The sequence below is a fragment of the Seriola dumerili genome, unplaced genomic scaffold (assembly GCF_002260705.1).
Source record: "Seriola dumerili isolate Sdu_G_001 unplaced genomic scaffold, Sdu_1.0 BDQW01000138.1, whole genome shotgun sequence".
In the NCBI taxonomy this organism is placed as follows: domain Eukaryota; kingdom Metazoa; phylum Chordata; class Actinopteri; order Carangiformes; family Carangidae; genus Seriola; species Seriola dumerili.
In genome coordinates this window covers 20,677,834-20,691,804 of record NW_019174393.1, presented here as the reverse complement: position 1 = coordinate 20,691,804, position 13,971 = coordinate 20,677,834, and the positions used below count along the sequence as shown (strand labels likewise).

The window sequence follows — 13,971 nt, the reverse complement described above, 5'->3', positions numbered from 1 at the left end:
TGTGGGGGGGGGGGGGGGGTCCTCTAACCTTGAACAAGATGGAGATGTGTGTGTGAGGCCTGAAAGCAGACTGAGGGAGATGGAGACATGTGTTAAGACGCAATGGATGGACAATAAAAAAACACAGAACATCATCACAGCAAACAGACAAGGAAACTTCACCAGTGCAAACTTACACTCACACAGGCATGTCCTTAGTTAGATTCCCAGTCTCCCTGCTACTCATTTAATCATCAGTTTATCCATTACTATTAGAACTAATTATCGACTGTTATTATTATTATTATTATTATCAACAATGAGCTAATGGACACATGAATTTCCCTTAGGGGATAAATAAAGTATCTATCTATCTATCTATCTATCTATCTATCTATCTATCTATCTATCTATCTATCTATCTATCTATCTATCTATCTAATGTCAATGTCCTCACTGTGTGCACTACAGTGACATCACTGATCCACTTCATGTTATATCTGTAGCTGCAACCTCAGTCATCATATTATGTTTTTAAGTCTATTCCCTTTCGATGTGTAAAAGCTTGATTTAAAATATTTTCTTCCAAGGATGAAATGTTGTAGTCAGGTGCAGAACCTTTCATCCATCTCCCCATTTATAGAAGTTTTTATTGGACTTTACTAACCAGCAGGTGGTGACACTCGGTTACAGGAGCTGACAGAACTACAGTCTGGACTGGGGGACATTGATGAAAGTCAAGACTGCTCAGGTTTACTGCCTCAGTGTCACCAGGCTCCAAATATTTGGTGACTACATCACAACAGACGTGATCGACTACACTATAAAAACAAGTAAGACCACACCCCAGTGATTATGTGCTCAGCTACATTAGAGGTCAAAGGTCACATTACTCACATCAAAGGTCATCTCCAGGACGTTCTTGGGGATCTGCATGATACCTGAGTCTCCCAGCTCTCCTGACACACACACCCAGGGGTTGGAGGTAGTCATGGCATTACTCAGCTTCTTGATGGGGATGATGACAACTCGGTACGGGATCACTGCAGGACAAACATATCGGTGTTAGAACAGAGAGAAGGACTAATTAGGCTGAATGTATAACTGGGTTAATGTAACACACACACTATATATATACATATATATGCATATATATATATATATATATACATATATATATATATATACACAGTATATATACATATATATATGTATGTATGTCTATACGCATATACGTACATATACATATACATATATACATATACACATACACACACTGTCAGTTCACCTCAGATGACTCACTGCCTTCACTGAGTCCCATAGAACAGTTGGATCTACTTCACCAATATATTTTCTAGTAGTAGGTTTGGATTTACATTTTTTTTTGGAATTTCTGCTTTATATTATGGTGATAGTAGGATAAGGTCAGGGCAGAGAGGGAATGACATACAACTAGAACCCAGCTCTGTCCTGTCCCTATGTCTCTGAAGTGTTTCTACCAGTATTAGATTCATTAATGCTGTATGTTCAGCCTGTGACCTGTCATCAGGGTGTGGTGTGAATCTGATCTGACGTAGCTGAACTCACTGATGGTGGTGAAGACGCTAGTGAAGCAGAAGTAGTCGACGGCGTTGAGCGACAGCAGGTGGAAGAGGAACTGCTCCTTCTCCTCCTCACAGCGCAGGAAGGCGTAACGTTTATACAAATTCCTGTGGGTGGAGCAGACAAAGCACAGGTCATCTTCACAGACAGGTGTCATTTAATGTTTTATCTGCTGATTGTCTCTAAAACACTGTCAAAAGTGACACTGGTAATCCCTGCCCTTGCATCTAATATCCAATAGCTTTGAATTCCTGTTGCACCTTCTGCCTCATCACAAATCTACACCTGTCCCAGGTTGACTGTAATGTGTGTGATGCCTCTGTCCTCTTTGACTGGTAAGACGTTTGTTACAGGCTGTGAATGGATCGGTGTGCTCCACTCTTTTCTCACTGAGGTTATGTAGAAAAGTCCTCTGAAGGCAGCTCCAGATGCTTCGCATTAAAAAGTTCAAGGTGGTTTTTTTTTATTGGAGGTGGGAAGGTGAAACAGATGTTAAAGATCACCAACCTTAAGGAGGATATCAGAGAGTCACTGCTATCAAGCTGAATGTCTGCAATCTCTTCTTCCCCACAGGATCCTACAGTAGGCTGTGCTCCGGTGCTCCATCGGCCTTCCTCACTGGGACTCAGCGGGGAACCCCTCCCCCAGGACTGATGCTGCTGCCTCTTCACTGTCACAGCTGCTCTGACTTGCCCAGACACATTGTATGGACCTTGCACTCTCCTTCCGTGAGAACCCTCTCGTGCTCTCTTCTCTCCAACTACATTAATAGTTGGGGACTCCATAATCAGAAAATACCTGTTTTTTCAACACAGCCACATACTTTCCCCGGGGCCACAGTCATGGTCATTCTAAATAAACTCCCCGGGCTGCTGCACTCACTCCCACCCACTATAAATTGGGTTCTGGGGTCTAACGACACAGCTTGCCAGCAGTCTGAGCTGACTAAAAGCTGACTATTTTAATGTCCTTTTTTTAGTATTTTTAATAACAAGGAAGTCTGCTTTTATCAGTGGTCCCCTCCCAACACTGGCCCGAGTAACAGGGCACTTTAGCAGAGTTCTCAGCCTCAACACCTGGTTCCAGTCCACCTGTAGAGCTCATATCATTGGTTTTATTGACAATTTTAACCTGTTTTGGAACCATTCCTTGTTTGTCCACCCTAACAGGCTGGGCAGCCAAATGCTAACATGCAGCATGTTGTCCAATCAGCTTCATGTGACTGACTGTTGACATCCCACACCCCCTTTCTGGAACTGCGCTCTTCATCGTTTTCTTCTCCCCCTGTAGTGGCGGCTCATAGTACTGTTTCTCGTACCAACCTCCCCTACAGACCTTACCTGTCGTTACCAGTTTCAGCGGACATCTCATACAGACCATTATTACTGATAAATTCATGCTCAATTGGCAATAAATCATTCATACTGCATGACCTTTTTGTCATGCTCTTAACTGAAACTTGGCAGCAGAATGTGTACTACTTGCATTTGATTGAGCTTTGTCCTGGAGACTGCTCTTTTATCAGTACACCTTTATTGTATTAATTAATTAATACAATAAATAGGAATTAGTTTAATAAGTCAATAATTCTTGACTTGAATTATTAATTAATTAATTAATTTACTGATGTCCAGGACCAATTGGCTCCTTTTTATCAGATTTTGAAGACTTTTTATCATCTATAATAATGTTGAACAAGGTCCTAATGCTTGGAGATTTTAATATTCACATTGATGACCCCACATGTAATGCTGCCTCTGCCTTTCTTAACCTCACTGAGTCCCACAATTTTAAGCAACATGTATGAGGCTCTACACACACTGCACCTTGTTTTTTCTCATGACATTGATATTGAATATGTTGTTCTTAAAGACCTATGTGTCAGTGACCACAAATGTATTTTATTTGACATTTGTCCTACACTGGAGCCTCAGCCTTGTCCTCATATGAAGCGCACCTATATTTAAATTAGGCTGCAGCTGTCAACTTTGCCCTGGCTTTTGATAGCAATACCGTTTTAAAAGATGAGGATGTGGCTTCTTCTAAATACAGGAAGACAAAAATCCACAACCATGGATAAATGACACCATCCAGAGTTTTAGACAAAAAAGCAGAAAGACTGAGCGCTTGTGGAAAGCCACAAAACTTGTAGTTCACAGGCTGCATCTTAGAGGACTCATGTGCACTTTCAATGACTTGGTGAAGGCTGAGAGAGCGGCTTACTTTTCAATTCTTATATCCTCCAATAAGAGAAATCCTAAAGTCATGTTTGACACCATAAATCCCATTGTCTCTCCCAGCACCCCGAACTTGCCAATCTCTTCAAACAGTAACTGCAATACCTTTCTTAAATATTTTATAGAGAAGGTGGTAAATGTAAGGGCAAATTTTACACCCTTATCCACTCACCTCACTAGTGGCTTGTCAAAACCACCCATCCTGGATTTCTTTTGCCCTGTGTCCATAGATGATGTTTCAGCCTTGAATGGACAATTGAAGGCCTCCTCAAGCCCGCTAGATGTTTTACCAACCTTTCTGTTTTTAAAGGCTTTTAACTCCACTGGCTCCATTGGCCACTATTCCCCTTACATGTGGTGTTCCTCAGGGATCGGTCTTAGGACCCATTTTATTTTCTACATACATGCTGCCACTAGGAAAAATTTTCTGTGATTTTAACAACATCTACCATTTGTATGCCGAAAACATCCAACTTTGTTTTTCATTTAAACCCTACAAGTTCCACAAACTCTCTACATTGACCAACTGTTTAAATGCCATTAAAAACTGGATGTGGAACAACTTCCTACAGTTAAATCCAGTTAATACTGAAATTAGCAGAAGATACTGACCATATCCAATCAGCAATCAAGCAGAACCTCTGTGACCTGTCATCCTCCTCTCAACCCAGTCTGTGCAATCTTGGCATTATTTTTGACCAGTCCATGAGTTTTGATGCACACATTACAACACTGACAAGGTCGTGGTTTTTCCATTTAAGAAATATAGCCAACCTCAGACCTGTGGTATCACAAAATTAAATGGAGATGTTAATACATGCTTTTATCTCATCATGTATAGATTATTGTAATTCCCTTTTTACCTGTCTGACCAAATCTTCCCTACAGTGCCTGCAAACTGTCCAGAATGCTGCTGCCAGGCTTTTAACAAAATACCGATTTTTAACCTCCCTGCACTGGCTTCCCATTAATTTTAGAATCCATTTTAAAATTTACCACACACACGCTTTAAGACCCGCGGTGACTGCCTTCTCTGGAATAGTCTCCCACCAAATCTGAGATCCTTGGACTCTGTGGCCTCTTTTAAAAAAATAACTGAATACCCATCTGTTTAGACAGGCTTTTAGGTAACGTGTGGTATTTTATGCTTTCAACCAGTGTCCTACATGTGTTTCTCCTATTGTATTTTTTTTTTTAAATCTTTTTTTTTATTTGATGTAATTGATTGTAATTCTTTGAAAAATTTTTTTATTGAATGTTGATTGTGAAGCACTTTGTGAAATCTCACCTGTGTCTGATCTGTCCAAGCTTGTTTTTGAGTGCAGTTTCAAATTTGCTCACTGCTGCCCCCTGTGGCTGTCAGGGAAACACAACCAGTGCACCTACATTCTGGCCTGTGAACCACAGTGAGGCAAAGAAGACGCCACAATATGTTCCACTTCAAGGGTAAGGAAAAAATAATATGGTCCACTTCCCCACCTTTGATCAACCTTAACCCACCATGGAAGAGACAGACCTGTAATATTACCTGTAGATGAGATGTAGACCTAAAGCTTTCACTTCAAACCTATGGATGTCACACCTTCGATATAACATTGAGTTTGTCTTTATTTCTGCGTTGCTGTGATTGGTTTACACTGATTCATCTGTGTGTGTGTGTGTGTGTGTGTGTGTGTGTGTGTGTGTGTGTGTGTGTGTGTGTGTGTGTGTGCGCGTGCGCACGTGTGTGTATGTGTGTGTGTGTGTGTGCTCACTTGGTTAAGGCTTGTCGGGACAGCAGCTGTTTGAGGTGCTGAGAGAGCAGCTTCTTCTCCAGGGACAGACGGATCCAGGCTCTTGCTCTGCCCACGTCCGTCTTAATCTCAGACATGCTCCGGATGTGCCTGAAGAGACAGAGGACGGAGTGATGAAGGCTCATAGCAAACAGATCAGTCTGATCCTCACTGACTCTGTACCACAGTGTATACTGTTTCTGCAGCTGTTACGCAACAATACACAGTAAACATCCTGTTTCACCATTACCACACTCTGTCTTTGTTTTTGGTAAATCTCTACAGAGCTTCCAGTGCAAATTTCATGTTTATAAAAATTAATTAATGCCTTGCAAAATGAATTGCTCATGTCCCATAGAAAATGAATGGGGGAGAACTTCGGCATATTTGCAGTATCATGAAAATCTCTCCTCCATTATTGTGTGTGTGGTGCATGGTGCATCAAAAGTTTAAACTTGCTGAACTTTGACCTGAGCTGTGCTGACCTTCTGACCTTTGTGGGCAGTTGCTGTCAAGCACTGAAGAATGGACAAACACTTAAGTACAAGGATCAACATGAACCACCTCCACATGACTCCACAGTGACTTTATGAGGCACGAACAACAATGTGTTTCACCTGTAGCCTCTTAATGTTTGCTCACAGCAATGAGCTCTATCTGAAATCAACCTACAACTCAATGTCTGTAAATGATCTGAGGAGAATTTGTGGATTTGTCTCGAGAGGACAGCAGCATGTACCTCATGTCCTGTATGAGAGACACACGGAGACACGACAGCGATATGGAGCAATCAGACTTCCTTCTCTCAGGAACATGTGACACTGTTCAGGAAAAATACATGAGAGAATGCATGTGTTACACTCAGATATATGTCTGTTGGAGAGACACGGCGTGTGTGTGTGTGTATGTGTTACATGGTGACTCGGCCTGCTGCTGCTCCAGCTTCTCCTCTCGAGCCTGGTAGTGCAGCAGGTGGGACCACAGGGCTGACTTCCCCTGGAGGTCAGAGATGTCACAATAAAAACACAACAACATAACATGGTTACTGAGGAGGAAGGTGAAGTGTGATCATCAGCCTCAATATGTTCATAAATACCTGATTAACCACAGTGTGTTTATATCACAACATGTTCTTTATCATAAATCTCATTAAAAGATAGAAACAGAGTCATGTATGCTTCCCTGTATGTTTATGTTTGTGTGTGTGTGTGTGTGTGTGTGCTAACCTGTTTGACCTGCAGCCCGTGGCTCCAGATCCTCTCCAGTAAGTCACACAGGCTGGCGATCAGAGTGTTCTCCTCCAGTCCAGTGATGTTAGCCTCCCCATGGCCCAGCTCCACTGCCTCCCGGCCCATCTTCTCCACCAGCATACGCTTGGTCTGAACACACACACGCGCATACTGTTAGAACAATCAATGGAATATGAACCACATGGCCTGAATAGAACGTCTGGATGTTTTTTTTGTCCCTCTAAAGCCTCTGTGTGTACAGAGACGTGTGAGGTGTAAAAGATGAAAAACAGCTGTTGAATCCTAAACTCACTAATTCAGAAAATGGATTGATGCATAAATCAATAAATAATATTCTACTACACTGAGAGAAAACTAAATAAGAAAAGAAAATGCAGAAGTGACAAAGTTTCATATGTAAATGTAAAATAACTACTAAAACAATACTTAAGTCTATTAGTAGTATGCTTCCCATGCCTGTAGAAGTATTATTACTATTTCTATAAATTATAGCAATAAATTATATTCATAGTGCCTTCAGTTCTCTGACTTCCATTGGTTATAAAAATGACATTTCATCAGGACGTAGCTGTCTGTCCCTGTATCTGATAGTGTTAGAATGACAGAGACTGGCCTAAATAGAGATTAGGGTAAGGGCCAAAACAGAAGGTGCTACAATTAAAAATCAACATGTTTTCTATCACAGATGGGAACTCCTGGTCTGATGACCTCAGAACTCAGGACAAAGACAGTCTGATGTTGATGCATCCTTCATGAGCAAGGATGAGTATATAAAAACCCACTGTACTAATGAATCCCATCTCATTGCTGTGGTTGAGTATTTCACCTTCATGTGGTTGATTACTTCACTTTCATGTGGTCGTGTACTTCACCTTCATGTGGTTGTGTACTTCACCTTCATGCGACACTCCTTGAGCAGCCCCTCCACAAACTTCCAGTTGGTTTGAGCAATGACGGCAGGAGACAGATCAGACAGTTTGGGCTGTCGGAGGTTCTTCCCCAGGCTGCGGGCCTCCTGCATGTACTTCTGAACATCACACAGAACCAGTCAGAGAGCACAGTCTGAACAATACAGATAAATCTGAACCTTTTTCAACTTCAAATTAAGAGACATATCATAACTGTTTCATCATTTCTGCAGGATTAAGGCTGAAAGACATTAAGGGTGAGTGCCACACCATTTAAAATGAACAGTGTTACTTGCTGAAAATAGTTCACAGTTTTAATGTGTTGATGGATCTACAAATTTCCTCATGTGAGAAGCTGTGAAGATCCAACACTGGAGGGGAGGGGGTCGATGTGAGGAAACAAGGAAGGTTGTGATACAGAGTGTGTGTATGTTTTAGAGGTGTGTTGGGAGGTAAGCAGGGTTCCCAGTGAAGACATAAGTTCTGATGATGAGTTCAGATCGTCCTGTGCTTCCCTGAAGTAAAAGTAAAGATATATCTTCTCTGCTTTGGTTAATGTTGCTTTCCAGCTCAGAAAACTTCAATGACCAGGTCACAGCAAAGTTTTGGACTCAGATTATTTCGACTGAACTTGTGCCATCATCTGTAGGTGGAGTCAATGTGCATCATGCTTTCAGCACAAGTCAAAATTCTGACATATTCATTTGTGCTAACAAATGTGCCCACATATTTTACATACCTCTGCTGTTTGAGTATAAACTGCATCACAAACGCAGCATGGTTTGCTGTCATATATGTTCCCTGTCACCTGACCATCTTAACTAGTGTTTTATCAGCCTGCTGGTTAACAAGTAGTATCTATGAGCTGTGATTAAATAAGATGTTCGGATGTTTGATAAGAGAAAAAAAAAAAAAAACATATAGTGATTGGCTGTGTTGTAACACAGTGAAGGTGTTCACAGAGAGCAGGACGCTGAACTCAAACTTAACCAGCTGGATATTCAAGTAACAGCACAGAGTGTAATAATTCACTAAAGCTAATGTAGAAAGATTTATTAAAGATGTTCATGAGATCAGCTGTCACAGGGCTGGTCACAATAAAAGGCCACTTTAAAAAGGAGTTTTATTTTGAAGAAAGACATTTATTAGGTTCTGAACTGTGGATTTCCCTGTGCACTCTCTTTACACCATCTGTGGAGCTGATTTGTATTAACATTTCTTGCAGTCAAATGTTTAACTGGTGAAACAGGAGGTGGCTTTTATTGTGAAGCAGCCACAGGAAACACAACATACTTGTCGCAAACATTTTTTTTAACAGCAGCTCAGTCTTAAATCAGTGCAGGTGATGCACACACACACACACACACACACACAACTTAATGACTGGTTGCTGCAGAGGGAACACTCAGTTCAGTAAACCGGTTTAAGGATAACTGGGAACCCTGGCTAAGAGTGTAAGGAGTGGAGATCAGAGTGGAGTTGGGGGTGGAGGGGGTCTGTGAGAGGGAGTCCACACAGGCAACTCCTCCACATACCAGGCAAGATGCAGAGGCAGATTTTTTAGGTGGTTTGATAGGTGGAGGGGATGCATTGTCCCACTCCCAAAATGCCATGGAGTTGGAGCCCTCCACCTGCTGAGGAGGAGGACCAGCAGGGGACGCACGAGCAGACGGCAAAGGAGAGAAACAAAAGGGGAGAATGGAAAAGAAAGCAGAGATGGCAGCATGCACATGAAGAAAAAAAAAGAACTGAAATCAAAAGGAGTCAGTGACAGAAAAAGACAAACAGAAATATGATAAATAAATAAGAACGGGGGGGGGGCAGATCTGAGAAGGTCTTCTACCTCTTTCAGGTCATTGTCCAGGTTCAGATGCTCTGTTTGTTGTCTGTGGCGATCCTTCCTTCTCTGAGCTGTCGCCGTCCTATGAGACCACCTGCAGAGTGACACTGTTAAACACCCACAACGAGCTGCTCCCTGCTTTGACTGCAGGTTTATCAAACAGTGGCTGTTGGAAACACGTCTGATGAGACCGGGAAATGAAGGATGACTCACTTGTTATTGGTCGGCCCTGTGTTGAGCACGTCGGCTTGCAGTTTGGGGAAGAATCCCTGCTCATATTTGCCTTGACCGATCTTCATGTCCAGCAGGTGAGGGTGGATGGCTGTATGATCAATCTTCATCAGCCGCTGCTCGATGGCCTGAGCTGCAGGGAGAGTAGTAACTCCAATGAGGTCATAGTTAGAATAAACACAAGTCAAGTTGTAGATGTTCTAATCTACATTCATTCATCTTGGGCTGAAACTCAATAATATTGAAAATCTGAGTATTTCCCGGCACATGCAATAATTTTCATTATATCAAAGAAAGTATATAAAGACATTTTTTTGCAGTGAAAGTGAAAAGATGTAAATCCAACCCCTGCAGCAGAAAGACATTAAACATTGTATGTCAACCATACATCAGCTTGTGTCTTAATCTAGAAAAAGATCCAGTGTTTTATTTAAACAAAAGTTCAGAATGTAACAGCCTCTGCTGAAGAATCTTTCATTATATACTTTATGGAAGTGCAAAAAATAAGTTGGTAGTTGTTCCTTGCTCATATGAATGGAACAGCTGTAAAAGCTGGAGTACATGAGGTTACCGGAGTCCATGTAAACATACAGCAGTCAGCTGGTCAGAGAACATCAAGGATCGATAGGGTCTGGTGTTTTACTGGAAATTTACTCATCATATTTAAGGTGGTATTCTTGAAAAGAAGTAGCTCATACAAAGTGGCGCCTGAGCACATTACAAACAGCCACAGACCTGATGCCACAGGGAGAGACAGGACACACCCTTCTGTCCTGGGAGGGGTTCATAGTGTTGCATTTGGATATACACAATCACCACCACATGTGGTCAATAGATATGCCATTTGACTATCTGACAAGCACAGACACCTTCTCCCTGCCTCTGACCCATTCATTACTCCCTCTCTCCCCACACACTGACCCTTCCCTCTGTGTCTTTCATCTGCCTTATCTTCTTACTATCTATCTCCTGCTCACATGGCAGTCACAGCAAACACGACTCCTGGTCTCTGTCAGACTCAGCTCTGATTCAGTGTGTGTGTGTGTGTGTGTGTGTGTTTGTGTGTGTGTGTGTGTGTGTGTGTGTGTGTGTATGTGTGTGTGACAGAGAGACAGTGTTGGGATACAGAGAAATGAGAAGGGGGTTTGTGGTCACTGGGGAGAGCTGAGTGTTAACATGTATTCTGACTCCGGCTAATGTATGTAATGTAATCAATATGCTCTGAAGGTCGGACACATGTGCAGCCTGTTACAACCACAGCCTTACTGCTTCACTTCCCCTGTGGAAAAGCCTCTCCACTGAGATGAACCATGCAGTATGTACAGTCCTGCTGAGCTTACCAGACTCCCTGAGGACAGAGCACCTCTGGTAGCTAGAGGATCGAAGGCTGGGAGCGCGCACGTTGTAGAGACGGGCCTTGTCGATGCGAGCATCAAAGACACGGAGCAGCGGCTCCTTCTCCTCCCACTGGGACATGATTTTGTTATCAATGAAGGTGGCGAACATCTGCGTCTCAATGAAGTGTGAGAGGAAGGGCAGGTAGGGCTCCGGCTGGTCTGACAGGAAAGAGGCCTGGAGATACATGTATATACATCCTTGTCTCAAACATCAGCCAAACATGTAGGTGAATAAGAGCTGGTCCCAAATGAATGAGAAAATCTACCACTGATACAGTCACTGTAAGAACCTGTTCTTTGTTCTTTAATACAAATACTTTCTGCAGCTGCTTCACTGTGAAAGTCTCCCAGAGAACATCAGTAACATCCACTGAACACTTCAGACCCTTCACAGTGAAGCAGATAAACGAAGTCTGCAGAGTGCTTTAAAAGAGCACACACAATATGAACCATGGCAAAGAGGAGATGGAGATCTTTACAAAAACAACCTTATTTTAAAAAGAAAACATTACTAAATATATCAAACATACTACTGCAAATGGTCATTTTAGAAATTTTCTCTTAAGCTGATGTGCAACACAACAGACCAATTTTCAATAGTAGTAGATGATCCACTATTCACTCAGGGAATGTTGTGATGTATTGTGAAAACACTCACAAGCCCTCCACTGCTCTGAAGTCAGCTCATTATTAATCATACTGAAAACACAACACATGTCAATGTGAAACTGGTTTTCAGTACAACACAAATAATCCAGTTACAGAATAATAAAATGATTCAGATATGACATCTGCAGTAAGAAGACCAGTCATGAAACACTTCCTGTGTCTGTGTTTGATTTCATCACCTTGTCGAAGTTGTGCATCTGCTCCCTGTTGGTGAGCCAGGACTCCAGGTCCGGGGCGCTCTGGATCACAAAGGCTTCATAGTCAGCAAACATGGTGGTGAAGCGGCTGGCGAACACCTCCCTAAGCTGGACATTCAGCTTGGCATTTCTTAGCTCCTCCTCTTCAGCTGCTGTTCGGCCCCCTTGCTTGTCAGTCACCTGAGCTTTGACTCCAGCCCTCAGGGCATCAACACGGGCCACTGTCACGCCAGTGCGTTTGGTCAGCGCCTGCAGCCTCTCCAGGGTGGCGTTTCCCTGCAACAGCTCCAGCACAGCGAGCTCCTCCCCTGCCAGGTTGCCGTTATGCCCGTCATCCTCCAGCTGCTGGAGGGCCATGGCTTTACGCTCCCTGCTCGGTGTGGAGGGGATGCTGCCGGGACTGCTGCGAGTCCGCGGTGGGGCCCCTGTGTTGGCTGCGATGCCAAAAGTCAGCAGTACCTCACTGAGCTCCTGGATGAACTCGGTCTTGTTGGGGAACTGGGGAAAGTCCTCTGGAAGCTCGATGTAGTGGTTGTCAATGTCCACAAAACACAGGTTGGCCTGGGACAGGGAAAGATTATATATTACTATTACCTATATTACAACAATATAACTCAGGAATAGACAAAGACCCCTTTGACTGTGACGCACATTTCTGCTAGTGCAAAAACAAAATCCAATCTCCACACCACAGACAGAAGATAAAATCAGCTGGAAGCAAAGCCAGGAGCAGGGTGTCCAGGGAGCTGGTACCAGTATTAACAGGAGACATAATGAGGACAGACTGGCTTTAGGAGGTATGATGGGGCCTGGGAGATGTAGAGTATGAAGAATGTAGGTCATGTGATAATAGCACGGTGTCTGAGATCAACCTAAATCGGACATAATGGAGTTAGCATCACACCCTCACATGGAATTAAACCTCTGATCTCAGCTCACAGGTTTAAGCTTCACAAACCATGCACCTGCCAGAGAGCACAGACATACTGCAATCAAGGGGAGGTCAGACCCGTGTGTGGTGTGTTCATGCTCTGGAGAAAAGCTCCAACATCTGTGGGTCGGCTGCCAAACACACTGACACTCTGAAGACCAGAGCTAAAATCAAATGATGGGACACACAAACACACAAACATGGGGGCAGATAAAAGATCAGACGAGTCTGGTACCAAGTTCGCTCGTCCAGTATTGGAAGTGGGAAGCTCCCACAGGACAGGACACACAACAGCACAACAAAACGTTTCAGCTCTACACAGAGTAACTCAGAGAAACCAACCAGACACAGATGTAGGGTCTTCAACATCATTAGAGAGCATATGCGCTCTACTTGGACAAACTGCCCAGTAATCACACCTTACTTCACTCTTTTCAAATCATCTAATTCACACACCTGTCTGAGCTGCCTAAATTAGTGGAGACCACAGGGTTCTCTGTACGCAGCTGCCCAACTACTGTCTGCATGCAAGGCGTTTAGGGAATGTCAGTAAATTGTAGCATCTACTGATAGCCTGCATGCAAGGCATTGAGGGAACATCCATATATTGTAGCATCTACCAAAAGCGTGCAATGCAGCATAACCTGAGTTATGCTGCATTGAGTCTCTGCATGCACATCGGCAACACGCCACCCACCACCACCATTTACCAAGTAAATTCTCAGTTAAAGCTCAGCAACAGTTTGCTATTCACACATTCAGCAGACCACAGAACAACATTATGATTAATTCAAAGTGGTGTTTGTGTCCCCCTGATGAATGTAAGTCACTCTCCTCCTTAAGTTCTGTTTCAGTCAACACAAACTCCTGAGAAACATTATCTAACTCTTTAGCTGCTAAACATTTGACTTAGTAGTTGCTAGCTGCTAACTTTACTGGTCAGCTGTTAAGTAACCAA

General features: G+C 43.0%; 1 protein-coding gene across 2 annotated transcripts in view; it reads right to left on the bottom strand.

Moving 5' to 3' along the window:
• The window catches only part of LOC111224753 (DENN domain-containing protein 5B-like), a 68,344-nt gene that overhangs the window by 7,827 nt on the left and 46,546 nt on the right, over window positions 1-13,971 (bottom strand). The window contains exons 6-17 of one of the 2 annotated variants that reach the window (XM_022749375.1): window positions 12,065-12,643; window positions 11,160-11,391; window positions 9,802-9,952; window positions 9,592-9,682; window positions 7,736-7,867; window positions 6,817-6,969; window positions 6,505-6,586; window positions 6,330-6,411; window positions 5,573-5,701; window positions 1,567-1,688; window positions 877-1,022; window positions 29-70 (exon numbers count right to left, since the gene is read on the bottom strand). In XM_022749375.1, coding sequence (XP_022605096.1) covers window positions 29-70; window positions 877-1,022; window positions 1,567-1,688; window positions 5,573-5,701; window positions 6,330-6,411; window positions 6,505-6,586; window positions 6,817-6,969; window positions 7,736-7,867; window positions 9,592-9,682; window positions 9,802-9,952; window positions 11,160-11,391; window positions 12,065-12,643 — 1,941 coding nt within the window. The remainder of the gene's footprint in view (window positions 1-28; window positions 71-876; window positions 1,023-1,566; window positions 1,689-5,572; window positions 5,702-6,329; window positions 6,412-6,504; window positions 6,587-6,816; window positions 6,970-7,735; window positions 7,868-9,591; window positions 9,683-9,801; window positions 9,953-11,159; window positions 11,392-12,064; window positions 12,644-13,971) is intronic. The other variant, XM_022749376.1, reaches the window with a different exon arrangement.